This window comes from Ochotona princeps, chromosome X (assembly GCF_030435755.1).
Source record: "Ochotona princeps isolate mOchPri1 chromosome X, mOchPri1.hap1, whole genome shotgun sequence".
Lineage (NCBI taxonomy): Eukaryota > Metazoa > Chordata > Mammalia > Lagomorpha > Ochotonidae > Ochotona > Ochotona princeps.
The window spans coordinates 13,823,749-13,850,736 of NC_080865.1; the positions used below are offsets into that span (position 1 = coordinate 13,823,749).

A 26,988-nucleotide genomic window follows, 5' to 3' on the forward strand; every position below is an offset into this window, starting at 1 on the left:
GCTGGGTTAATTTAATTTTATTTTTTAAAAAGATTTATTCATTTTATTATAGTCAGATATACACAGAGGAGGAGAGACAGAGAGGAAGCTCTTCCATCCGATGATTCACTCCCCAAGTGAGCCGCAACGGGCCGGTGCGCGCCGATCGAAGCTGGGAACCAGGAACCTCTTCCGGGTCTCCCACGCGGGTGCAGGGTCCCAATGCATTGGGCCGTCCTCAACTGCTTTCCCAGGCCACAAGCAGGGAGCTGGATGGGAAGTGGAGCTGCCAGGATTAGAACCGGCGCCCATATGGGATCCAGGGGCTTTCAAGGCGAGGACTTCAGCCGCTAGGCCCCGCCGCCAGGCCCTGGGTTAATTTTAGTGCTTTCTTCAGCTTTGTCTCAACATTTCCTCAGTTGGGCCTTTCCTGACCCATAGATCCCCACGACATTTGCGCTCCAGGCTTCCCAAATGCTAATCACCATCACTCTGGGTAATTACTTGCCTGACCCTTGTTTTCTTTTAGAAGGAACCACAGAGAGGTCAGGAACAGTACCTTATTTGTACTTACAGACCTGGCTAACACAGACATTCACTGAATAAAAATAAAATAAATAATTTGGAACATGATATTAGGATATAAGTTCAATAATACCAGGATACTTCAAGAATTTCACAGGAAAATGGAATTCAAAGATACCTTTATTTAGGTGCAAACATTATTTTGAAATCCATGCATAGTTTTTCCATAATTTATTTCTCATGAAATTTTTATGAAAAATATTTTTGCATCCAAATAAACATATCTCTGAATTTTCTATTTCCATGAACTCTGTATTTCATGAACTTCCGAAATACCCTTGTATACATAGCTTTTTCTGGAGAGACAATGATGTCTTTTATTTGAGCTTAGAACATCCTGTTTATACCATGAGACAGTAACTTTATTTATGCCAGTGGAGAGCAGTGTCATTCTTAATTTTATTCATTAATTCAGTAATCATTTACATACTAAAAGAATCAGGCTACAGAGTGAGGCTGAACTCAAATTGCCTAAATTAGCCCTGTGCCACACTGACCTCTGAGTGACTTTCCTGCTAATATTTCTCTGCAGAGTGTATTTTTCCCTTCTCTGTGTCTGTCAATGCTGCAACTGTGTGGAAGTCCTACAACTTCAGAGTGTCCAATGTGATTTTGAGGAAGCCCAACACCTCAAAGTCATCGAGGATTTGTACTGACAATTGGGAATCAAATTTGTGTGCCCCCAGCTGCGTCTCCATGGGCTTTTTTTTTTTTTAGATGTTTCGAAATTTCGTAAAAGCTTTTCATGTGTTTCCTAGAGTTAAACCTACATCATGACGAAGCTCGAGAGTTAACTGCTTTGACAGTAGATTTTTGTTAGTGTAATTAACTTGTTTGAGAGAAGCCACTTAGAAGGGAAGAAGGCTTATTTCAGATTACAGATTGAAGGTTCACAGTCCAACACCGGGGTACCTCCGTTGATGCAGGAATCTCTTTAGGACAGGAATGGTAGGGAGAGTGATCGCATGGTGAGCCAAGAAGCAGAGAGGCAGCACACTCCTCCATCTCACAGTGTCTCTTAACAAGGCATCATGATTTGATCATGCCCCTCCACCCTAGCAACCTGGTCCAATCCAGCCACTCCCCAAAAGATGGCTTCCTTTACTATCACAGGATCTAGCCTCCACCTTTCATTGATCAACCACACACAGACACTAACAAAACACTTTGGGGCTTCAATGTCTACATGAGTTTGGGGAGCCAGGTCCTGTTCAAACCATGATACTGCTGCTTGACCGCTGAAGCCCATTCCCTAGCTTCTTCTGCCTTGCCCACCTTAGCAGAGGAAGTAGGAAAAATTAAACACCATTGTCCCCAGCTCCCCTTGCAGGCTATGGTTGCTATGTGACTCCACACAGGTTAGTGAGATAGGAAAACCACATTTGCTCTCTGCATTGTTTCGATTAAGGTATGGGAAAAGGGAAAAAGTTCTCAACCTGTCCTGCTGCCCTCCTGCTTCCTGCCTTTGATGTTTGAGATCTTAGCAGCCCCCTTGTGATGATAAGGCAACAAGTGTGAAGCTGAGATGTTTACATGTGAAGGACTGTAGAATGAAAAGAATGAACCTAGATTATATTCACAACTCTTTGAATAGCTGATCTAATGCTAGCAACACCCAATCTCCACACTCGTTCCATGAAAGATCTTGTGTCATTTGTTTATACTCTTGAATATTCAGTTTTCAATATCTGAACAAAATCTGACCATGTCATGCTTAATATTTCCTTTGTGAAAACTACAATAACAACATCATTGACAACTGACCATTTATAGTGGCATTCATTTGCTGGAAAAGTATTGGATTTTTGGGAAAAAACCCAGAGAGGAATTATCTTCTTTTAAAATGATTAGTTATTATTAGGCCGTGTGGGGTGGGGGAGAAAGAGAGAGAGCCCTCCCCCATATGCTGATTCATACCTCAAATATTTTCAATGGCCAGGGCTGAATGAAGCTGAGAGTGGGGAATCCATCCAGGCCTCCCAAGTGGGAGAAGGGAACCTATGTATTTGAGACAGCTTTTTCCAGATCTGCATTAGGAGGCAGCTTGACTCAAGAACCAGAGCTAGGTATCGAGTTCAGGTACTACAATATGGGACACAGGTATCTTAACCACTAGGCCAAATGCTTGCTCTAAGTTTGATTATTTTAGGCCTGGAAGCAGTGAGGTGACTCCAGCAGCCAGCAAACAAGGTCCAAGGTCGGAGAAATGTGCATTGCAGAAAATTTCTGTATTACTCCATCCTGTAAGTAGGGAGGCTCAAGCTCAAATTAGAGGAGGAAAGTCACAAGTTCCATGCGGATTCAAAGACCCTGAAGCATTCCAGACATGTGATCTGGGAATGCCAAGAGCTGATTAAATTACTGCAACCACCGTGGCAAGAGGGGGCTACATTTATTGATGTAATGAATTAGGGCTCACCTCTCCAGTTGAAGTGATTCTAATCACATCTCAAATCCAGAGCTATGAGCCAATAATGGAGGGGTGGGCGTATGGTTATTAGCAGAACCTCTACCACATCCCGCACATCTGGAAATGAAGGAGTTAGGCTAGCTGACCTCTAAGGCTCTTTCCAGAAACCAGCTGTGATTTAATGATCAGAGATCATTCCTATGTTTACAGATGCTGTCTCCCTCTACACCTGCTCTTTCACTTTGTAACCATGTTTTTCTAGCTCTGAGCATGGGTCCTTATGAAAGGTAGCAAATGCTGGATTGAAGTCTCCAAATGTTGGCATAACTCAGACTTGAGCCGGGAGCAAGTGAAGCTGACAAGCTGACTTCTGAGGGTAGCTGTGCACTCCTGGGCAGAATGGAGTGACACCTGATTCAGTAGGTGAAAGGTGAACAGGTTGCCTGGAGTCCGGGGAATGACTGGGAACTGCTTTACTCTCAGAGCAGTGGGGTGTTCACCCGCTTGGAAGCTCCTTTCTTGGGAGAAGGCACAAGCTCTTTCGGAAAGAAGGAAAACCTCGTGCGATTTTATCTTTCTTCTGATCTGCACGTATCAAAACAGATTTAGTACCCCAAATCTTTAGCAGACAAACATCTCAGACTCTTGAGGCAGTGGTCAAGGCTTAGCACGGAATATCTCTGAGCAGAAAATAGGCTGCGAGTTTCCACTCCATCCGCTGCACCCTGCCAAATACTTTCTAATTACCGTACGGAGGATTTTACCAGATGATTTCTGGAAGCGAACTTATGAACTAATTGGACACTTCTGCTGTGCGGAGGAACAAAGACTTTTTTTTTTATTGGTCTTCAACTAAGGCATATACCTGTCTGATGGCGTTGACTCATTCCGCACATGCTCAGTTGAACAGTAATTTTCATATTGAATGCAATCTAGCACAGCGGCAACACCCAGAACCTCACTCCCTGGCTGATCCTGTAGTTGCATTTTCATCCCGAGAAGTCTAACATTTCTAGGGAGTATGGACAGCAGAATAGGTGCCGGGAACTTCGGCTTCCCATAACATCAAGGGGCTGAAAAGTCTTGACGTGTCCCTGCTTTCGGTGACCTCTCTGTACCTTGTCTCTGGCGGCGGTAGGTGCTGGATAGTTTGCAGGAGAACGCGGGAGAGGCTGTCTCTGTACACGACCGTTTGTCTTTGCACACCTTCCTAGACAGTTTTTGGTGGGATCCTATGCTTGGACGACCCCCACCGCTGCCGCCCCCAAGCCTTATCTTCGTTAAAGAATGACAAGGGTGGACCTACAAGCTTCCCGCTGCCAAACAGGGTCTGGAGTGACACCCTCTCTCCACCTTGTCTTCCCATTCATTAGCACCCTTTCCCTGCCTTTTTCTCCCCCAAGCTAAAACTGGGAAAGGCTTCCAGGGATTACAAAAGAAGGAGGCGGGGCGGGGGTAGTGTGGAGAGCAGCGGTCGGAGTTCTCCGTATCTCGTCGGAGAACGTGCGTGCCACTGTGCACCTTTTGTCCCTGGTCCCGCTCGCGGCTTGCTCACGGCCGGGCGCGGAGATAACGACCCAGAGCAGCCCCGCCTGGGTAGCCGCAACCCGCGCACCTCGCTCGCCAGCCCCCCCAACCCCCCGCCACCCCGCGCCCTCTAGCTTCGGAGCGGCCGACCGTTCCCCGTGACGTGGCCGCCGCCGCCGCCGCGCGCATGCGCGCTGCCGTCCGCTGCGCTCCCTCGGCCGCCGCCTCCCTCCGGGGTGGAGTGGGCGGGGCCTGAGGCTGGGGCGGCCGCGCGGGCCGGGAGCGGGGAGGAGGGCGTGTCTGCGCGAGGCGGGTGCGCGGAGCTCGCGAGCCGGTCGGCTGGCCAGGCAGAAGGGGAGGAGCCGAAGGCGGCGGCCGAGGCTCCCCGTCCGCCCAGAGCGCTCGGCCCGCGAGGCCCCCACCCACTCTCGGGCGGGCGGGCGGCGGCGGCGGGAGGAGGAGAAGGAGGAGGGAGCGTCTCTGCCGCCGCCTCCTGGTCCCCAGCGCCGATCCGCCGCCGCCACCTCCCTCCGCGGCAATTCTCCCCTCCATGGTCCTGCTGCGGCCCCCCCTGTAGTCCGAGCTGCCCCGCGCCGCGCCGGAGCCGCTCTCGGGCAGAGGGAGCGGTCGCGGCCTCGCGGCCCGCGCGGGGCTGACGAGTGGAGAGCGCGGCAGCGCGCGTTCCCCCGAGGATCCGGACGCCGGGCACCGCGGCCCGAGCAGCTCGAGGAGCAGCGGGCGGGCGGGCGGCGCCGGGCCCGGGCCGCCCTCGTTCCCGCGCCCCGGCCCCGCCGCCCGCGCCGGGGCGGTCGCCCGCAGAGGAAGGCGCTGCAGTCTCTTCTGGCCTCGCCGCCCCGTTCGAGCTTCCTCAGCACCGAGGAGCTCGCGGGTCCTGAGGGGGAGGAGGACAAGCCCGGGCTGGGCACTGAGCTCTTAGGCGCTCCCCACTCCCCGTTTTCGGAGCCCTCCACGCTGCGGCCGCTGCCCCCCTCCGGACCATGGCCGACGACGACGTGCTGTTCGAGGACGTGTACGAGCTGTGCGAGGTGATCGGCAAGTGAGTCTCCACGCGAGGGAGCGGGAGTGTGGAAAAATGCATTTCAATGATGCCCGGGTCCTCCCGCACCCGCTCCCGGCCTGCCCCCCTGCCCTGCCTCCCTTCTGCCTTCTGCCTCCCTCGTCCTCCTCACCCTAGAGTATTTATAGACCTGTACCTGGATCGCCTGCCAAGCGGTGGTCTAGGGGGTTCTCGGCGAGCCGAGCCGAGGCCGGCCACCCCGTAAGGCGTAGGGCCGGCTGCCTGCATTTTATCTGACGGTTGCACAGGGACGTGGCAGAAATGATTTTATAGTTGCTTCCTGGAGACAGTTGGGGTTATTGTTACCTTGCTAGTACCGTAGACCATTTGCGAAAAGAGCAGTTTGCATTTCCTTTGCTCGCGTGCAGGGAGAAAGCGAGAGCGTCCAGGATTTTTAATTGTGGGGTGTGTGTCTATTGTGCAGGATATTAGATGCCTTTGTGTTCACCCTATGCCCGGATTGGAGGGGGTCATTTCAGACGGGGTGCATTCCGTTTCAGCAAAATCTTCACCGGGTGTAGACGACCGTGGAAAGAGTTGGGGGACACTCGAATTTTAATGCCTCGTTATGCAATAACTGTTCAATCAGTGCTCGAGGCTCCCCTCGACTGTTGTTGGGCTGGTGGTTAGCGTGGTCGAGCCGTCTGCTTTGAGTCACCGGGCTGGTCTAGAATATAGAACTGACAGTCCAAATGCTCATCCTTTCATCTGTGTCGTATAATTACACTAGGGAGAAGCGGGGAATCAGATTAATCACAGTGCTGATTGAGAATTAAATCTGCAGTTCCTCATCTAATTGTCCATTCCCTAAATCTGTTTTGAATAGTTTCCTTTTCATTCTTGTCAAACAATATTCCAAGTGCACAATCCTGCTAATTTGCTTGTGAAGGAAATGCTGGCGAGCTGAAGTTGATTTTCTAGCTCAGAAGCTATTCTGTGGCTTTCGAAGTTGAGGGGATAAGATTTAAGAGCAGTTTTCGTTCATTTAATAAGCGTTGCCTGATAGCGAACACTGGAACATTTCCCCCCTTTATTTTATTTATTTATTTTTTTTGCAAGCGGTGCTTTGTTGTCTATTTTAAGGTCTGCAGTTGGGAAATGAAACCGAGACCTTAGAGCAGTTGGTTCTGTCTCTTTTAAGTTGTCTGCAGTACTCAATTTCAATTTGTTTGAGTGCTGATAACTCTTTCTTCCCCCCTCCTTCCATCTTGAAGTGTTATGATGTTGCTTCACAGGGTGAAATTGTGCCTAGAGCTTGCTACACACTTTACTCAGGCCCAGTTGATAGGAGACATGTTACTCCTTGCCCCTATTGTTATACCACCAGCCTGTCTGTCAGCAGGAGGATTTCCAAACGTGTCTGGTAAAGTGATTGTGGAAGTGCTCTTAAGAGCAGCGCTGTCCAAAAAATACACAATGAGAGCCACATATGCAATTAAAAATTTTTCTAGTAGCCACTTTAAACAAATTTAAAAACAAATGTGTGATTCATTTTGATCAATTATTTTCTTTAACCCAGTAGATATCAAACTGTTAAAATTTCAGCATGTAATCAATATAAAGACCTTCCATGAGGTATTTTACATCCTTTATTTTTACACGGAATCTTTGAAGCCTAATGTGCATTTTACACTAACAGCATGTCTCAGTTCTCCTGTGGAGCTAAATTTTCATCAGGATTACTTGATCTGTATTTAGGTTTAATGAAATTTGCATGTGTGAAAGTGGATTCACAAACCCAGGTTCTTGCAAACATAGGTGAAAGTTTTCCAGTAACTGAATCCTGTCTCTCTTTGTAAATTTAAATTTATGATTAATGAAAATTGAATACAATTCAGAATTCACTTACTTAGATCGGCCACAGTGCAAGTGCTCAGTAGCCACATGTAAATAGCACAATTCTGGAGAGAAAATATATATCAAGAATTCCCTTAGTTTCTTCATTCTGAGGAGCACTCACTCAGCAAAGGTAAATTAGGTGTTTCCCAGAAACCCCCAAATGAGACTGTGTGTGGGTGAGTGATGTATTTTGTGTGTTAGTTTGTAGCTGATGTAAATGAACCAGCAAAGTCATAATTAGAAAATGTGAAATTAAAATGTTAATTATATTGTGTTGATGGAAAATAGTCATCGCTGAATCAGTTTTGGTAACTGGTTCTGATTCCTTATGGTTTGGGAAGGTGACAGTGTGATCTCTGAATATTGGTCAGAAGTGATGAGCAGCACATTAACAGTGTTCTGCTGACTTACAATTGATCAAGCATTTTCAGGCAGAATTGACTCCATCTCTTCTGATGTTTAAGAATGGCCTTAGCAGTTGGAGCAGGCTCATTTGGAGGTAACAGGTACTATTAGGCTACTTTTACTGTGAACTGAGAAATCTCATTCCTATCCTACAAAATCTGACTTGGTCAGTGCCGTTTATAAAATGCCATTTCATGAAATAATGAGTCCAAGACAGCTTTGGTGTTAAAGAATGTAATGATATTGTTCCTCACCCTGTGTAAAGGTTGAAGGCTTCTCTGGTAAATGGTCTCAGTATATATTGATCTGGAAATTGAAATTCGCTTGAGATTTTCTTGCAGGGACCTTGACAGCACACATTTTAACTTGGAATTTGTTCAGTCTGGATCGCAACAGAAAAGCCTTGAAGATGTGTATTTGTGTTCTGAAGAGAAACCAGAGTATTGAAGATGTGTACTTGCAATGAAAACCTTTTTGTTGATTTTTAGCTAAGCTCAATGCTATTTTATTATTATTTTTTATTAGATTAGTATCGCAAGTCATTTTTCAGCACTGGGTCTTAACAGGTTTAAATTTTCGCTAAGCTATTTTAAAATAGATTTCGCTTTTCAAGACTAATTGATTACCCACTCATCTGCTCCACACTAGGCCTTACTTGGTGGCATATGTGGAAGTTCTCATTGAATCTAGACTCATTATTGTGAATTTTTTCTTGGGTTGAAAAGGACGTCATAAAGAATTGATGAGTGTTTAAAGTATTAGATCATTATTGGGTATACGTTTTCTTCCCAAGGGCTGTGGCCTTTACTCCTGTGCAGACCAGCTTTGTGGGACTCTTGTAGTTGATTTGTAAATTGGGAGGATGCCATTTCCTTCAGGTTTTTCTGTTTCTTATTTTTCAGTTTCTCACACACACACACACACACACACACACACACACACAATTTAAAATCCATTGAATGCCATTGTTTCCATAACATTTTTTCATGTAGAATCTTTCAGAGGACTGAAACCAATCTCCCTTAATGATGCTTTATACTCTTCAAACTTTGTTTAGCAAGTGTAACAATTACTGCAAAGGAAAGGTATTATGCAAATACAGGGTAAGGACTCGTTTTTTTTGGTCAGGATTATTTATAATATCTTTTGCAGATTTATACTTTTATAGGTAAGTGTACAATCAAAAGTAATACAGTAAGGAAATTTTAAGACAGTTCATCTAAATTAAAACCTAGAAAAATGCTTGTTTCCTTGTACTGCAGTTTGTGTGAGTGGCAAAATGCACACTGTTTTCACCTGGAGTAGGTCAATGTTTGCCCTGGTTGTTAGGGTATTTAGTAACTTGGAACTTCTGACTTTCCTGCTCTGGTAGACCCTCTACTACAATGGGAATGCTGCAGCTTGACCCTTGCTCACCAGGATGACAAGCACGTTGGTGAGGCATGCTGTGTTTGCTTACGCCTCCTGAGTACTCACAGTGTTTAATTCCAGTTACTTATTTATGGGTCTCTGTACCCAGCTAATAGGGAGCTTCTTGAGGGCAGGGAATGGGTCTCATCTTTCTCCACCACGTACCCTGCTACCTGCAATGTGGGAGTCACTTAATTGGCTGTGGAATGAATTGAGTCATTTTAATAAGATCTCATTAAAAGGCAACGAGTGTGTTTATCGGCCTCAGAGCATTTGTCACCATAGGCTACGTGAGTTTAATGTAGTGGTTCTCCACCTGGCTACATGTTAAAATCCCCAAGGGAGCTTTGAAGAAAGATCAGTACAGGTGCTCTATGTCAGAGCAGTGAAAGCAGAAACTCTGGGAGTGGGTTAGTGTTGCTGAACATATATATGTTTTAAAGCTAAGTGACTCTTATGTGCATCTATGATTGAGAGTTAATGGGCTTAAAATTTAGATTATGTATTTGGGGGTTAGCTTTTTTGGGAGGCTTATGTGTTTTTTTGTTTGTTTTTTTTTACAAAGTAGGATAAGCTTTTTCTTTGGTGGGGGGAAGGTAATGGACTAAAGCTAATGAAGCTAATGGACTAAAACCAGGATTTTACCTTCTGTGCACTTTAGCCCTGTGGAAGATTTTAGTTTTAGCCTGTATTTGGCTTTGATTTCTTGGGCTTTTAAGATTCACATTGATTTACGACATTCATCTCATGCTAACATGATGATTGTCTGATGTTTGGAACAATACAGAACAAGCATTGCCTCAATAGAAGTTGATGGCTTTCCGCTGTAGTGATTTAATTTAATATTAAGCTATCACCCCTGGGCCTGGTGCGATGGCTCAGTGGCTGAATCCACACCTTGCCAGTGTCAGGATCTGATATGGGTGTTGGTTTTTGTCCCTGAAGCTCCACTTCCCTTCCAGCTCCCTGCTTGTGGCCTGGGAAAGCAATTGAGGATGGCCCAAAGCCTTGGGACCCTGCACGCATGTGGGAGACCTGGAAAAAGCTCCTGGCTCCTGGCTTTAGATTAGATCCTCATCTCTGGTCGTTGCGGCCACTTGATGAGTGAACCTGTATCTCTCTCCTTTTTTCTGTAAATCTGCCTTTCGAATAAAAATAAACCTTAAAAAAATCAGTATGTATGGATTGTGCTTGTACATATACTCTATTAAAGAAGAATTGTTAAGTTGCTTGTAGGCCTTATATTAAGTTCTTGTAATTCCAAGAATGCCATTTCCCAGAAAATTGAGTCTGATGCACCCTTTATGTTAAATATTAGATTAATAATATGTAAATATATGTAATTTGACAGAGAAAAAGCTGCACTCACCTGTATTAATTACTGTGGCTTTCACTTGTATTCATTGAGTCAGTTATTTGGGTTTCTATTGCCATACTGGGAATGTTACATGATGTTGGAAAGTCTTACCTGGAAATTAGAGCTGTACATTTTAGATAAACTGGTTTTTAGTGTTAGGAAAGGACTGAAAGAGCCGAGATTTTTCCAGAGCTGAATAGATGCATCATGAAAAGGATCGCAGTGACAGCCATTTCACAAGGTAAAGGAATGCACTTTGCTGGTAGCCTGGGAAGAATCCAGGTGGTGGGGACTAGGCTGCATTTCCACAGAGGAAAACACCTTTTCACCAGAACAATGTGGATTCCTACAGATGGCAGACATCGTTGGGCGTAGGGAAGCAATGCTGATTCCTGATGATGGAGTTCCATTGTGGGACCACTTGATAGGGATATGAGTTAACTCCATTGCTGTTCAGTACATGTACCACCTTCTCCAAGTCTTTGTGTCTGCTTGTAATCCATTGCCTTAGGACATGTCATTTACAGGTTGTTCTTGTAAATACTTTCTGTGGACTCCCTTAACATCCATGACTATAAGATACTTCTATACACCCTCTCTCCATTTTTTTTTTCTTGTATGCACGATAATTTCACCTGATGAGCTGTTTCACCAATATCCCTTAAATTATGTTCCTGCATATTTCCTTTAAGTTGAAATTTTTTCCCTTTCCAATTTTAGCTCCTGTTGATAAATAAACAAGTATACCTTACTTTTTGAAATTGTTCTTCAATTACTGCATTTTTGTAAATGTTTTTACATTTTAAATGTGGTAAGGGCACTTTTTAGAGCAACTTTGAACATTTCAATGTTTGAAAAAACTTTCATAACTTAATACCTTCTTCATAAAGAGAATTGACATTTATCTTTCTAATGTTAGACATTTTACATGCTTTATTTCATCTTTTGTACCCACCTTACAGAGAATGCTGTGATCCAGAGGGGGTGGTGAGTAATTTGCCTAAAATCACATACAAGTCTAACTGGTTCTAGAGTCTGTTCATTTCAGGTTACATTCTGCTTTGATTCAAATTGTAAAAAAGCTGCATTGGATTCCCTTAAAAATAAGACATGTCTTAATTTTCAGAGTTTGTTTACTGTAAATTTTAGTTGTTTGACTTTCTAATTAAACTTACTGCTGCTTAAGTAAAAGTTATATATACAATTCATTCTTTCAGAGATAAAATTTTTGGGTCTTTAGTGAAGGAAGTCTCAATGCTTGTGACCAAACTAATTGATAAAGCTTTGTATTTTTAAAAATATTCATTTATCTTTACTTGAAAGGCAGATTTACAGAGAGAGGGTAAAACAGAAAGATCTTCCATCTGCTGATTCACTCCCCCAATGGCTGCAACAGCTGGAGCTGAACTCATCCAAAGCCAGGAGCCAGGAGTGTCTTCTAGGTCTCTCACATAGGTGCAGAATCCCAAGGCCTTGGGCTGTCATTTATTGCTTTCTTAGGCCACAAGCAGGGAGCTGGATCAGAAGAGCAGCAGCAAAGATATGAACGGGCATTCATATAGGATGCTGGTGCTTAAAGGTAGAGGATTAGCCTGTTGAGCCATGGAGCCAGCCATAATCTTTGTATGCTTTAGCAATGGAAATATGGAAATCTTGGACATTTACTCAAAATATAATTTGTTGTTTAACTTTCGCTACCTCTTTGGCTCTCCTTCTAATTCTCCTGACCCAGTAGACAGAATAGTTGGTTAATTTTCCACACATGCCAAACCAGAAGTAATGAGTTTGCAGAGATAGGTATTTGTAGGTGGTGGATTTGGTATGGTTTCCATGGATTAATTATTCCTACATCTTGTAATAAGAATACCAGAATTATCTCTAAAAACTACTCCCACAGCTGCTGAGTCTTGTCATCTTGGTTGCCCTTTAGCACTGCACACCTAAATAATTCCAAGACTGAATTACTGTTGCAGACAGAGCAGGTACTTGACTCCAGCCAACAAGCCAATGGAATGTATTGTTTCCACATTTTTAAAATTTTTGTAGTGGTAACTGATAGGACAGACTCTAGAATCACCATTCATGGCTCTGGGTTTATGCTACAGGGTTCAAGAAGATGTAGAACCTGTTCTCCTTTCTATTCTGGGACCACTGTGCTATTACTGGTTGTAGATCTCAAGCAAGTATAATGAGAGTCTCTCTTTGATTTACCATGGGGAAGATTTTAATTTGGAAAGTGGCTTGACTTGAAGTCAATGTGTATTTTCGATTTTGAGATGTAAGAATTTTCTTTATATTAACTTTATAAAGTGAAGTATAAAAGTAATGATGTGTATAGTAAATTGAAAAATCTGTGAATATACTTGAACATACTTTTAAAAAGTATTTAGAAAAATGGAATTAAAAGCTAATTATATTTTTGTCCTAGTTTTTACAATCTATGCATATAAATGTTTTTTAAAAGTCTCATAGAAAAAATGAATGCTAAAATAGTGCATGGATTTCAAAATTTTTTGTACCAAAAATAAGCTTGTTTGCTAATTCCATGTTTTCTGAAACTTTTGCAGTTCCTTCATAGATAGTACAAAGGCAAATGGTAACTCTCCAGTCTCCTAACATTTATGCCCCATCTTCCAAAGGTACCTTTTTCAGTTTTTTAAACGTATTTCTGGAACTTTTTTGCTTAAAAAATTAAATGGGAGAATGCTTAGAATATTGGAGTATTCATTCTCTGTGAAAAATCACGAATCTATTGATACTTCCATATCAATCAGCGTGTCTGTCTCTGCTTTTTAACTGCTGTCTAGTATTCACGATTTGCAGCAACACTTTTGAGTGCAAGCCATTTCCAGTTGCGTATTGTTGGAAATACCAGGGTAGAACTGGAATAAAAAGTATGGAATGACTGAAGGTTTGGGAGTCATCAGTGTGGAAGTGAAACTGTTATTCAATGAGTTCTTAGGGGTTAACTGAGTTGGATAACTGAAATATAATTCATGGAAGAATTAGGATGAATGGATAACATGGAAGTTTCAAAATAGGGAAGACCAATAATTATGAAATGCCAATACACTGAGTGAGGACTAAGAAAAGGTGTGATGATGACAGGTGGTAATTGAAGGCATCTATCACAGTGAATATAATGCTTAGTATTCAGTTCATGATGTAACTGAAAAGCGAGGTACTGGCTTCATTTTGGCAGATGTCGGTCATTTTATAAATCTGTCTCAGAATGAACGTGTTTAGGATTGCAAAGTAGATTTCTTCTCCATTACAGTTACATTTTGCAGATCCTGAAGGATAATTTTCAGTTGAAATAATTTGGTTTCCTAAGATCAGATACTTTTCATTCCCTACCTTGTGGTTGAGTGTCAATTACATGGGAGCTTTACTTGATGTGACAAAGTGAATTTTAGATACTTTAAATTTACTTTAATTTTTTTAATGTTTGCCAAACCATTGTTTCGGTAAATCCCTCTCCATTGGGGAAGTTAATTTCTTCTTGTTTTTCTGCAGAATGGATGGGTGTATTATCCCCTTTTCTAGTCCTACTGCCTCTACACTCTATAACTAAGTCGGTTGATTGCCTTTTTTGAGTCATCCACATCTGTTGATAATAAAACACTTTTACTTTATAGCACTTAAGCTACTTTTTTTTTTGGATGTCAATACACATTTCTCAGCTTGTGTTCTTTTATTGGCATGTTGTTTACTCTGGTTTCCTGAAAGTTTTTGTTTTCTTTTAATATATTTTTTTCCTTTTTTGGGGGGGGCTTTGTAACGGTTGGTTTGAATGTTTGGATTCTCAACAGGAATGACCATTGTAATTGTTTTTTCTCTCTCTCTCTCTCTTTCTCTCTCTCTCTCTCTCTCTCTCTCTCTCTCTCTTTTTGGTGTTCCTTAAAAGATATCCAAAATATGTGTTCAGTATGTATATCAGGCTTTTGACCCTGAGTATAAAGTGTCTAGCTATAGTTAAATGTGGAATGGAAATATTATTATTTAACCAGATGCAGATTTTATTATTAAATGAGAGGTCTCCAGTCCCACTGTGGTAATGGTGTATGGATTACTATTTTATTCCTGCCACCTTACAGACTAAAAATTGTTTTTTTAGAAAACATTGTAGGGCCCAGTATGGTAGCCTAGTGGCTAAAGTCCTCGCCTTGCATGTGCCAGGATTCGATATGAGCACCTGTTCTAATCCCAGCTGTTCTGCTTCTCTTCCAGCGCCTTGCTTGTGTCTTGGGACGACAGTAGAGGATAGCCAAAGCCTTGAGACCCTGAACCTGTGTGGGAGATCTTGAAGAAGCTCCTGGCCTGTGGCTTTGGATCAGCTCAGCTCTGGCCATTGTGGCCATTTGGGGAGTGAACCAGTGGAAGGAAGATCTTTCTGTCTCTCCTTCTCTCTGTAGATCTGACTTTCCAATAAAAATAGATGTATTTTTAAAAATTGTAGATTTTTTTTTACCTTTCTACATATATGATCCTAAACATACGAATCGCCATTGCTTTGTGACTCATCAGGCAAACCTCTAAGACCTTATCTGATAACCTTTGGGAACAGTGTAGCCATTGTCTCCTTATTTATACAAGAAATGTTAGGTGCCTCACAAGCTAATCCTGTGGGTGGGTGAGTGATTACAAAGTGCAGCATACTATTGTATTTTTATTTCTAGACTATCTCCAAGATAACTCAAACTAGTTTGAGTTACATATGTAAGTTCCAGCAATTTCCAAATGTACACTTTCCCAGTGCTAAACACAGCCTCAGTTCCATCAGTAGCATATAATAAAAATTTTTAAAAAAAGATTTATTTATTTTTATTGGAAAGTCAGGTATAAAGAAAGGAGGAGAGACAGAGAGGAAGATCTTCTGTCTGTTGATTCACTCCACAAGCGGCCACAATGGTTGGGACTGAGCCAATCTGAAGGTAAGAGCCAAGAGCCTCTTCTGGGTCTCCCATGTGGGTGCAGGACCCCAAGGCATTGGGCTGTCCTCGACTATTTTCCCAGGCCACAAGCAGGGAGCTGGATGGGAAGCGGGGCCGCCGGGATTAGAACCGGTACCCATTTGGGATCCCAGCGAATGCAAGGTGAGGACTTTAGTCACTAGGCTACTGTGCTGGGCCCTAGGCTTAATATCTTAACCTAGTTTTTGTTACAGCAGTATAATGTCATATTAAATTTGAGATTATCTTTTTAAGAAATCATTTTTATCTCTAATTTAGTTACTTGTGATATAATTAGATGACTTGTAAAGTGAAAAACACAAAACACTATTTTCAGTGAGGATTTTCTTATATTCATTTTATATAAACTTAAAAATTTTTACTGGCCTATTCAGATCACAGGTTAGAGTGAGAATAGTATCGTTATTGCACATTATGGTCAATGTGTATAGTATTTTGGTGTCTGCACCCAACATATCATGGGTTATGCTTTTCTATTTATTTTTGAAACATTTGCCTCTTGTGGTTGTGAAAGTGGTTTGTGTAAATACCTATTCAAATGCAAACACTTTCATTGTCATTACAGAAAGAGCCTGGAAATCTGGAGAGCTCTCATCCTAGGCTTGCTGCTCTACTTTTTGGATTATCTAAGTTAATATTTTGCTCTTTGATGAGTGTTTCTGTTATATTGCTGCGTCACCACACTTCCATAATCTGTCACCTGCTTGCACTAATGGTTGAGTGGGCTTTAAATTGCCCTTTGATTCAAGTTCAGAAATCTTGGTTAGACTTGCCTGGATGGTTTCAGCATTAGACCTACAAATATGAATATGGACAGATAGATCTTACTAGAATAGTTTTCCCAAGGAAGACACAATTGTAGACAGTCCTAAAGAGATTGGTTTCATTTGGATTTGAAAAATGCAAATTAAGACTTGATAGGCAAAGTTAGTGCTTGAAGAAAAAAATCTGAAGTAATCTAAATGTCATCACCATTTAGTTTATTTCCTTCAGTTTCTTCATCTTGTAAAGGAAGAATGGTAATAGCTATGTTATCTGCCTTATGGGATTCTTGTGGACATAAAATGGCAACTCTGAAAAAAATTCTTACATTGCCTTATATACGTATATGTGTTTCAGCTTTTTTGAAATGAAGCTTTTCGAATTAGAGATTGATTTTGCAAGCATCATTTACCTTTGTCTTTAAACCTAATTTTCAATCTGATTGTATTTTTGGGGTTGGTTTATTGACTGTACTAGCCAAGCTTTTTGTTACCGTACTGAACTATCTGACACAGGCTGCTAAGAAAAGAAAGGAGGGTTTTTAGTTCATGATTGGGTGGTGCCTTGATTTGGCCTTGATGAGGGCAGTGGATAGCAATGGTGGAATGTACATGAAGGATCACCTGGTGCACTAGGGTGTAGGGAGAGCTGCTGGGCCCCTGATTCAGATTTTTATAACCAACCTTCTGAGGACAATATCTTTTAAGCACACAACCCCAGTGACCTCAGTACTTGCCCACTATGGCCACCTCCCAAGCATCATAAGTTTCTACCCTCTTAGTACTATTAACGTAGGACTTGAAAATCGTGCATTAGTTCAGGAGCCAAATCCTATTCAACCCTTGGCATAGATGTTAATACTTCTCGAATCTATTTGACTTAAGAGCATGTTGGGTTAAATGTTGAAGAAAGAGATTGAGGGGAAATTGTGTTTATTTTCCTGATGAGGCAATGCTAAAATATACACTGAAGTCAGAATGATGAACGAAATTCCAAGCATTTGTGTTTTCCCCTGCTTCTCTTTAAATTATTTGATTTTGATTGAGTTTTCAAGTTTGGAACTTGACTATGAGTGACAAAGGCTTTAGCCAATGGGAGGCAAACTTTGACAGTTACTTAAAACGTTGAGCATCCTCTTGAGTCATAAGCAACAGCTGGGAAGTTGATAAAGATGCCGATCCCTGGGCTCTGGCGCAGCTGCACAGCATCAGAAGCTCTGGTGATAGGCTCCGCTATCTCTGTTTTCACAGGCCCTGGAATGGATTTCTGAAGCTCACTGAGGTTTGAGAAGTGCCAACTTGGAACTCTAGATCCAGGATCAGTACATTTTAGCCATAGGCCAAATTGGCCAGCTGCCTGTTTTTCTGCAGAGTTTTTTTTTTTCAGAATACAGCCATGCTCGTTTCTTCCAGGATGGCTAAGGCTGCTTTCCTTCTGCAGAGCAGAGCTCAATAGTTGCGACTGAGATGGTAGAGCCCACAAAGCCTCACTATTTATGATCTGACTTTTTACACAAAAGCCTGCTGATCCCTGCTTGACATCAGCCTTGGTGCTTTTTTTTTCTTGCCCCTAATTCTCCACTGTGAGCAGCTGAAATCATCATGTGAACACTTCTGTTTGCTTTTACACCAAGCCATCCTATTTCTACAAGCCCATTTCTCTCTCTGATTCCAAAGTATTAATTCAGTGACGAGAGCCTTGTGAGTGAAAATAATATACTATGGTGCCCTTTACTTTTCTGTTTGGTAATGGTAGAAGCCTGTTTAACAATCCTGTGACCTTTCCGCACTGATGCTGAGCCAGGATGTCCTCGATCTTCCTGTACTTTAGTGTAATCTAATGTAATCACCTATTATAATCTTCATTTTTTCTTCACAAGTCTCACTGCCTTTTTTTTTTCTATTCATTAATTACAGTGTATTACATGACACAATTTCATAGGTACTGGGATTCTCCCCCCTTCACCCCAAACCCCGCTCCCATGGTGAGTCCCCCCACCTTGATGCATAACCACAGCCCAAGTTCTGCCGAGATCTCACTGCCTTTTTACTCCCTCAAAAGAAAGTCCAACTTGTGACTGAAGTTGAGGAATGGATGTGAGCTGTAAGTTGTCTAATTGTTGTCTTCATCTTGAAATACAATAGTCATTTGTATTTTATTTTACTAGGATACTTGCGTGTATGAGACTACTTCTGCAAGTGTGTAGAGGAATAGAATTAAAAGATAAGCTAATCTGGTCTAAAAACATTTGAAATCCATGTGTAGTTTTTTTTTCACAGTATACATTTTACATGAACCTTTTGAAGTAACCTTACAGATACTACCAGTGTTGTGGGCAACTTTAGAATATTTCTTAGGAGTTTTCTTTAGCTTTCCCATCTCCAGCCAAGGATTGCTGTTTTTATCTGTCATTGTAATGTCATGTTGCACTATTGGTTTTTCCTTTGTCCTTTTCTTTTGTTAAAGTAATTGGTAGTTGGCTTCATATAAAATACAGCAACTAAATTTTGCCATTGTTCTTATTAATACAGTCTTTCTACTCATATCACTGAAGCAAATGTAGTAGCTTTTGAAAAAAAGGCTTTCTGATAGTCTCCACTGGCTGTAGTAACAAGATCAGGTAAAAATGTTGATCCTATAGTTACATTTTTCTATAAATATTTTCTTAGCTAAACGATACTCAGATGTATTACTGGTTTTTTGTTTTGTTTTGCTCCATGATTTCTTTCAGTTAATCTGAGTTGAATGTTTGGGTTAATATTAGGTAAAACACGGAAGATAGTCTGTGAGTTTGAGACTGGACATGATTTTTTTCCTTTCATTCAAGCTTTCCTATTAATTCATACCTTTTTCCCAGCATGCTCATTCCAGAGATGAGGTACAAAGAGAGAATTGAGCAGAGACCAGTTCCTTTCTATAGAATCTGAGCTTTATTGTTTTCTGCAATATGGTGTGACATGAAATATTTTAAAAAATTGCTATTTCTAGCAGTGGACAACACATGAACTCTTTTTTTTAAAAAAAAAAAAGATTTTTATTATTATTGGAAAGCCAGATATACAGAGAGGAGGAGAGACAGAGAGGAAGATCTTCCATCCGATGTTTCACTCCCCAAGTGAGCCACAACGGGCCGGTGCGTGCCGATCGAAGCCGGGAACCAGGAACCTCCTCCGGGTCTCCCACGTGGGTGCAGGGTCCCAAAGCCTTGGGCTGTCCTCGACTGCTTTCCCAGGCCACAAGCAGGGAGCTGGATGGGAAGTGGAGCTGCCGGGATCAGAACCGGCGCCCATATGGGATCCCGGGGCTTTCAAGGCGAGGACTTTAGCCCCTAGGCCATGCGGCCAGGCCCCACACATGAACTCTCTTAAAGAAAGTGATGTCATTGTCCTATCCATCACAATAACCACCTGCAGAAATGACATGAACAACCTCATCATTTCTTTTACCCTCATGAAACAGGGATTGGGGTAGGTGATGGTGAAAGCCCGGTAAGCCATACTGCGTTCAAGGCAAGAGACACAGTCTAATGATTCTTGTGCTGTTCTTCCCCCAAACTCCTTGTATATGAGTCTGGGACAACCCTACAGAGTTGGAGACACATTTTAATAATTCCCTTGGTTCGTTGGCCATGCTTGGTAACTAGGTGCTACTTCTGAAGTAGCAACTGCTGTAGACAAGTTTTGCCAAATGTGTGATTTTTGAGCCATTTTAAAGACTGTAATATTCATACTCAAAATTCTCTAGGCAGAGAGTATCATTTAAGGGTGCTTATGTTTCAGTATCAGGTCAGGTTCATTATGAAATAGACCCTGCACTATTGCCACTGTGTGGTATAAAACTATTGGATCGTCTGTTCTTTTAAAATCATATTACTTCTTTTATGTGTATTTTAAACTTAATTAGGTGAAGATTTTGACTGTTATAGTCATTGTAATACCTCTGCCATCTAGGGTAGTATTTAGTACATAGTTGATTTTCAATATATAATTATTTAATCAATTCAAAAAAGAGGAAGAAGTAGGCAAACACATTGCAAAAGAAAGTTCTGGCTCATAAGGCGCACAGTCAGGAGTTCATATTTTCCTTTAGTGCTAATACATGTTGCTGCTTGGAAATCATCTAATTCTTACATTAACTCTTTGAGAGAGGTTAGGAGACAGTAGAATTATATAGTATCTGCTGAGCATACTGATGAATCCTAAATAATACTTAGATTCCATAATTGAAATCTTTGGGGTCATTGTTACAATTAAATCAGATGCAGTATGTAAAGTCGAAATGGAATTTTTATACTGAGTAAATTAATAATCACAGACTTACTGTATCAGTCTAAGACTTCATTCATTTGTGAAATGGAGATAGTGAGATCTGTCGGATAGGATTGTTGCGAAGAAGAAATGGGACTGTGAATTTGGAACATAGTACATGGAATCTTGCAAATGCTGGACATGTTTGAGTCGTCTTCAACATCAATAGTAATGTTTGAAAGTTTCCTGAGTTTCTTTGGGCTAAGCTCCTCTTCCTTCCAAGTGTTGCAGTGATTGCCTTTTCCTGCCTCCTTGCTGACTTACTCACGGTTCCATTTGAGGCATGTCAACAGTGAGTTACGGAGCTGGACTTGATCTTCAGTCACCTAGCCAGTTCTAGTCAGTTTTGAGCAAAAAGAGGGGCCAGATTTTAGCAGCTGGCTAATATGTTAACCACCTGCCAGATGTGGCTATTTCAAGTTAATTAAAATTAATTAAAATTTAAAATTCTTTGGATAGGCATTTCTTCAAAGATTTACAAATAGCCAAAACACGGGAAAAGGTATTCATCATCAAGTCACTATGGAATTGTAAATTGAAACCACAATTATGTACCATTTAGGATGGCTAGAATGATTATTTATTTAAAATTTAGAGTCAGGGAGATTGATCTTCCATCTGCTGGTTTACTCCACAAATGGCTGCAAAAGTCGTGGTTGGACCTGGCCAAAGCTATGAGCCAGGAGCTTCTTTCAGGTCTATCACATGAATACAAGGACCCAAGCATTTGGGCCGTCTTCAGCTGCTTCCGGGTGCATTAGCACAAAGCTGGGTCAGAAGTGGAACAGGGACTTGAACTGGTGCCCATGTGGTATGCTGGCCTAGCAGATGGCAGCTTTACTTGCTATGCCACAACAGTGGCTCCAGCTAGAATAACAAAGAATAAAAAAGATGGAAAAATAGTAAGTGTTGCCTAAGATGTAGGGGAATTGGTTCTCTCATACATTGCTGGTTATAAAGTAAAATGCTGCAGTTACTGTGGAAAACATGCTGGCAATTCCTTAGACATTTAAATATAAACTTTCTTTTTAAAGGAGATTTATTTATTTTCATTGCATAGTCAGATATATAGAGAGGAGGAGAGAGAGAGAGGAAGATCTTCTATCTGCTGATTCATTCCCCAAGTGACTGCAATGACTGGAGCTGAGCCGACCTGAAGCCAGTAGCCAGGAGCTTCTTCCGGGTCTCCTACACGGATGTAGGATCCCAAGGTTTTGGGCCATCCTCGACTGCTTTCCCAGGTCACAAGCAGGGAGCTGGAAGGGAAGTTGGGCTGCCAGGATGAGAATCGGCTCCCATACAGGATTCCAGTGTGTGCAAAGCGAGGACTTTAGCTGCTAGGCTACCATGCCGGGCCCTAAATATAAGCTTTCTGTGTGATTTTATAGCAGTTTCATTCCTAGATTTATACTCAGTGATGGAGAACATACATTTGCACAAAAATTTACGCATGGATATTCATGGCAGCCATTATCCATAAAAGCTAAGATGTGGAAACAGCACAAATGTCTGTCAGTAGATGAATGGATAAGTACATGTGATAGTTGTACACAGAGGAATATTACTCAGGCATCAAATGGATGAACTACAGATGCATACTGCAGTATGGATTAACTTTGAGAACATCATGTTAAGTGAAAGAAGATGCAAAAGAAGACCTATTGTGTCATTTTAAAAATGGGTCAATGTATAGTGACAGAAACTAGATTGGTGGTTATCAGGGACAGGGGAAGTGGAGTAGATTGGGAGTGACTACTTAAGGATTTGCGTTTTTTTTTTTTTTTTTTGAAGTTACAAAAAAATTTTCTGGAGTTAGAGTTTGCTGAATGAGCCATCACTTTGTGAATATGTTAAAAGCTACTGGATTGGATTCTTTAAAGAAGAGTGAAGTTTATGGAATGTGAATTATATCTGAATAAATGATTTTCTTAAAACTTCAGTGCCTTAGTCACATTATAGCCTGTTAGTAACTGTATGTGGATAGTGCACCATGATAGAAAATGGAGATTTAGAACTTTTCCATATTTATATCATCACAGGAAGTTCTGTTATGCAATAGCAATCTACAGGTACTGGGGTTCTGTCTGGGACCAACACACACACACTCTCTCTCACTCATTCACTCACAGACACGGACCACAGTCAAAAAACTCCAGAGAGGATGAAAGACAGATTATGCTCTGGTGGAAATGTTACTTTTGTATAGTTTTATTCTTTTTTGCATTCTGATTGGTATACTAGGAGATCCAAAACTATTTTCACTTCAGTCTCAAAACAAATGCAATGCATGTGGTAGGTCCCATTAATACTTAATGTTTTGGGCCCTGCATGATAGCCTAGCAGCTAAAGTCCTCACCTTGAACATGCCAGGATCCCAAATGGGCGCTGGTTCTAATCCCAGCAGCCCTATTTCCCATCCAGCTCCTTGCTTGTGGCCTGGAAAAGCAGTCAAGGACGGCCCAAAGCATTGGGGTACTGAACCCATGTGGGAGACCTGGAAGAAGTTCCTGGATCCTGGCTTTGGATCGGCACAACACCGGCTGTTGCGCTCACTTGGGGAGTGAATTATCGGACGAAAGAGCTTCTTCTCTGTCTCTCCTCCTCTCTGTCTGACTTTCCAATAAAAATAAATAAATCTTTAAAAATTACTTAATGTTTTATAAGTAAATTTAGGATTTATTGAGTTTTAAGAGATCTGCATAGCCAGTGAGGGCAGAGCCAAGTGTTTAACCTCGCTATGTTATGGAAAAAGCACTTCGCCTTTATGTTATATAGTATCTCCCTGGATTTGGCATTTGGTTTTCTTGTCATGTATCCTTGACTCCTGCTTTGTTGCTGGTCCAGTGGAGCTGGTTAAAGCACCATAAATGCAGAATTCTTTTTGTGCTTTTTCAGCCTTCTTCCAGTATTAGGGTGTAAATGTTCATATACTTACCTGACCAGATTAACTGAAAGCATAGTGGAAGCATATTTTTGTAAATTTGGTTTATAGTCTTAATAGGCTTTTTTTAAAACCTCTTTTTCTGTAGTTAATTTCTAAATATTCCTAAGGTTAAATGATATTTACCCACTAAGGAGATGATTATGTTATATCCGGTTTGCAGGCTGTTGTCTCAAGTTGACTTTGTTCCAGGCCCATTCCAGCAGATCCAGGTTTCAGACTGACTCTTGAGCACTGAAACCCAAATTTCAGGTTGACCCCGTGGACCCAAGATTCACATTGATTCCGGTGAACACATACTGCACTCCTGATCCTATCAGCTCAGCCAACAGGTCCATCTTAGTGGACTGCAGTTCCAGGATGGCTTCCGTGATCTCACTCCAGCCTTGTAGTGCATTAACCCCAGACCTGCCCCAGTAGATCCAGGCTCTGGACCAGCCTGTCTGAAAACTACAGCAGGAATCCAACTGAAAATTTCTGGATGAGTTCATTGGTGCATGGCACTCCCTGCTGAAGCCAGTCTGTAAAATTTGCAGGAGGATACTGCTTCTTCAAATGTGCATATAGCGATACAAGGCAACAATGATGGAACAGCAGGGGAGCATGACACCACAAAGAAGCAGAATGAAGCACAGTAACCAGTTTTAAAAGTTAGGTATCTATGAAGAATTCAAAATAATTGTCTTATAGTTCAATGAGCTACAGGAGAACATAGACAGCTGAACAAAATTAGAGGTTTAATGAATATATGTAACATTCTTTCCTCCCCCAAAAAAGAAATAAGCTTTTTTGATCTGAAGAACAGAGTGAGTATACTGAAAAATCTCTGTACAGAAAAATCTCAATGGAAGATTCAATGAAGTAGAACCAGTAAGCTTAATCACAGATCATTTGAAATTACCCAGTTATAGGATCAAACAATAAAAAGGGGGGCAGAGATTTGACCTAGAAACTATGATACCACTCATGTCTGCATCTCATGTTGGAGTACCTGGATTTCAGGCTGCAATGATTTCCTAATTCTTGCCAATGTGCAGTCTGGGAGGCAGCAGGTGAGGGCCCATGTCGTTGGGTTTCTCTCACCCACATGGGAAAAGATGTTGAGTTTCTGACTCTTGACTTCAGCCTGATACTGCCCCAGCATTTGGGGAATTAGCCAGCAAATGGGAACGCTCTGTCTCAGCAGCTCATAATAAATAAGTAAATAATTAAGTTAATTAATCAAATTAAAAAGAGTGAATGTAGCTTGCAATAATTATGGGGCATTATCAAGCAGAATAATGTGTGCATTATGAGATTTTTAGAAGAAACAAAAAGGAAGAAAATACTGACTGGAAGGAATGCTATGAAACATACCAAGTCTGAAGAGATAAATGAATGTTCAGATCTCTGTAGTCCAAAGAACCCTGGAAAAGAGATCTTTATTGATACAATTTAATCAAATTATTGAGGATAATTTTGACAGAACTGAGAGAGCAGCAACTTGTTACCTGCAAGAGAAACCCCATAGCATAGGGCTGTAAAGATAGTACAGTCACAGAAGATTTCTTAGCAGAAACCTCACACACCAGGAGAGAAGAGGATGCCACTTTAAAGGGCCAAAGAAGAAAAAATCAGAAGCTAAAATTCTTGATGAAAATAGATGTAAAAATCCTCGGCATTCTACTATCAATCAAAGTGAAACCAACAGCTTATTAAAGGGATCATACATGCTTGTGTCAACCTCAAAAGAGGCTAGATCTCCAAAACTTATTCAGGAATGACAGGAGATTGCAACCTAGGATATGACCTGTGTAGTGAAGCATGGATGTAATCAAGGATGCGAAAGATACAAATGGGGAAGGTTATATTCATTGTTGAAATAATTTACCCTTGGCCTTAAGAATCAGTAACAAGGATAGTGTGAGTTCAAGACTGAATAGTTTTTTAGTAAGTTCTCATTGAAGTTGTTTGGTGTAAGATTATGATTTTGCTAGAATCTCTAATGCTATTTCTCATCGTTTGATGCAATATGCATAAAAACCGATCCCCTCACTCCACCTTCATGGCCCTCAGTTTTGCCATTTGACATAAGTAACCCTAGTTTGATTCTGAATAATCTCATACTTGGTACAACAGATGTGATGTCTGAAGGGACTCTTTGTGGTTGGTTTTTTCCTGATTGTGAAGCATGTTAGTTAGTACATGGAAAGCTCAAAATGTTACTCTGACCTGGACAAAGTACATTCACCTCTCTGGTCTTTAGTTTTATTGGAACAACAAATGGATTAATTCCTGACTTTTTTAAATTATGGAGATTAAAAGTTAGTAATCCCACCATATGCTACCTATATTTTGCTGTATTATCTTACAGATTTTCTGTTCTTTAGATTGTATAACCTATATAGATCTAATATGAGGTTTGCTGATTTCTTACATAAATTTAAACTTGTTTTTTTTACTTTTCCTATTTTTAATTTTTTTCCTTTTTTTAAAAAATGCATTGTTCACATAGTTGAGAGGGATGCACACCCATGTGGGTTTCCAGTTAGGCTGGGGAGGGTTGAGGCAAGGAAGAAGGTGGATAAGACAGATGTCAATTTTTTTTTTTGCTGTGCTTGCAAGAAGCAAAGGGAAGAAGGCCACTCCTTGCTGAAAAATTATATCAATATCCAGGAATGGGGGACAGTCATTTGATGATGCCTTAGAGACCAAGAGTGTTCCAGGGTTGTTACTTGAGTGATTTTGTTAGTTTGGAAACATTGTCAGCTTTGTTGCCATTGTCAGCTTTGTTGCACCAGGGTTGAGAAAATCTTTCAAATATCTATTGGTTGACCAAATCCACCTCAGTGCATCCCCAGGCCCAGGAACATGTTGCAAAGCTTGGCCAGGAGAATGATCCAACCTATTCCACTTTCCATCCTCTGACGAGGCAGTCGACATTCTCTGCTGGCCTAGATGAGTTGGCTGTCATGTCCCTGTGTGCATCTGCACAGGCATCAGCAACTGAAGAGGCCAAGTTCTGAAACATGCACTCCAAGATTGAACCATATATCTTGTGATTTTTCCCTGTGGCCAGGGTTTGAGTCCAGCAGTCTAGTTGAGGTGTCTCCCAAGAAATATTGGCTGGGTTGGTCTCAGCCTAGACTCTTTGTGTGCGCCAGCTGGGGGAGGCCAGGATCAGATTCAGTCCATAACCTGCAGCAGCCAGTGCACATACTGGTGGATGCAGCTGCTTGGTCAGTTCTGCCCCCAATCCCATCTCTCATGTGAACTGATGGGTGCTACAGCCTAACCCAGCACAGCCTGCCATAGGCGTGGTCTTAACACGACATCAGGTGCCATGGCCTTGTTGGAGAAATCCCAATAACCCCCAAAAGGCCTGACCCAACCCTAGTTTTGTGTGTGCCAGTGAGTGCTGCGGGCCAGTATGAGA

General features: G+C 41.7%; 1 protein-coding gene across 7 annotated transcripts in view; it reads left to right on the forward strand.

Moving 5' to 3' along the window:
• Positions 1–4,968: 4,968 nt before the first annotated feature.
• The window catches only part of CASK (calcium/calmodulin dependent serine protein kinase), a 316,004-nt gene continuing 293,984 nt past the window's right edge, over positions 4,969–26,988 (forward strand). For 4 of the 7 annotated variants that reach the window (XM_058658921.1, XM_058658923.1, XM_058658924.1 and 1 more), the window contains exon 1: positions 4,969–5,558. In XM_058658921.1, the coding sequence (XP_058514904.1) occupies positions 5,500–5,558 (59 nt within the window). In that variant the 5' untranslated portion in view covers positions 4,969–5,499. The remainder of the gene's footprint in view (positions 5,559–26,988) is intronic. The other 3 variants (XM_058658922.1, XM_058658925.1, XM_058658927.1) reach the window with 1 other exon arrangement.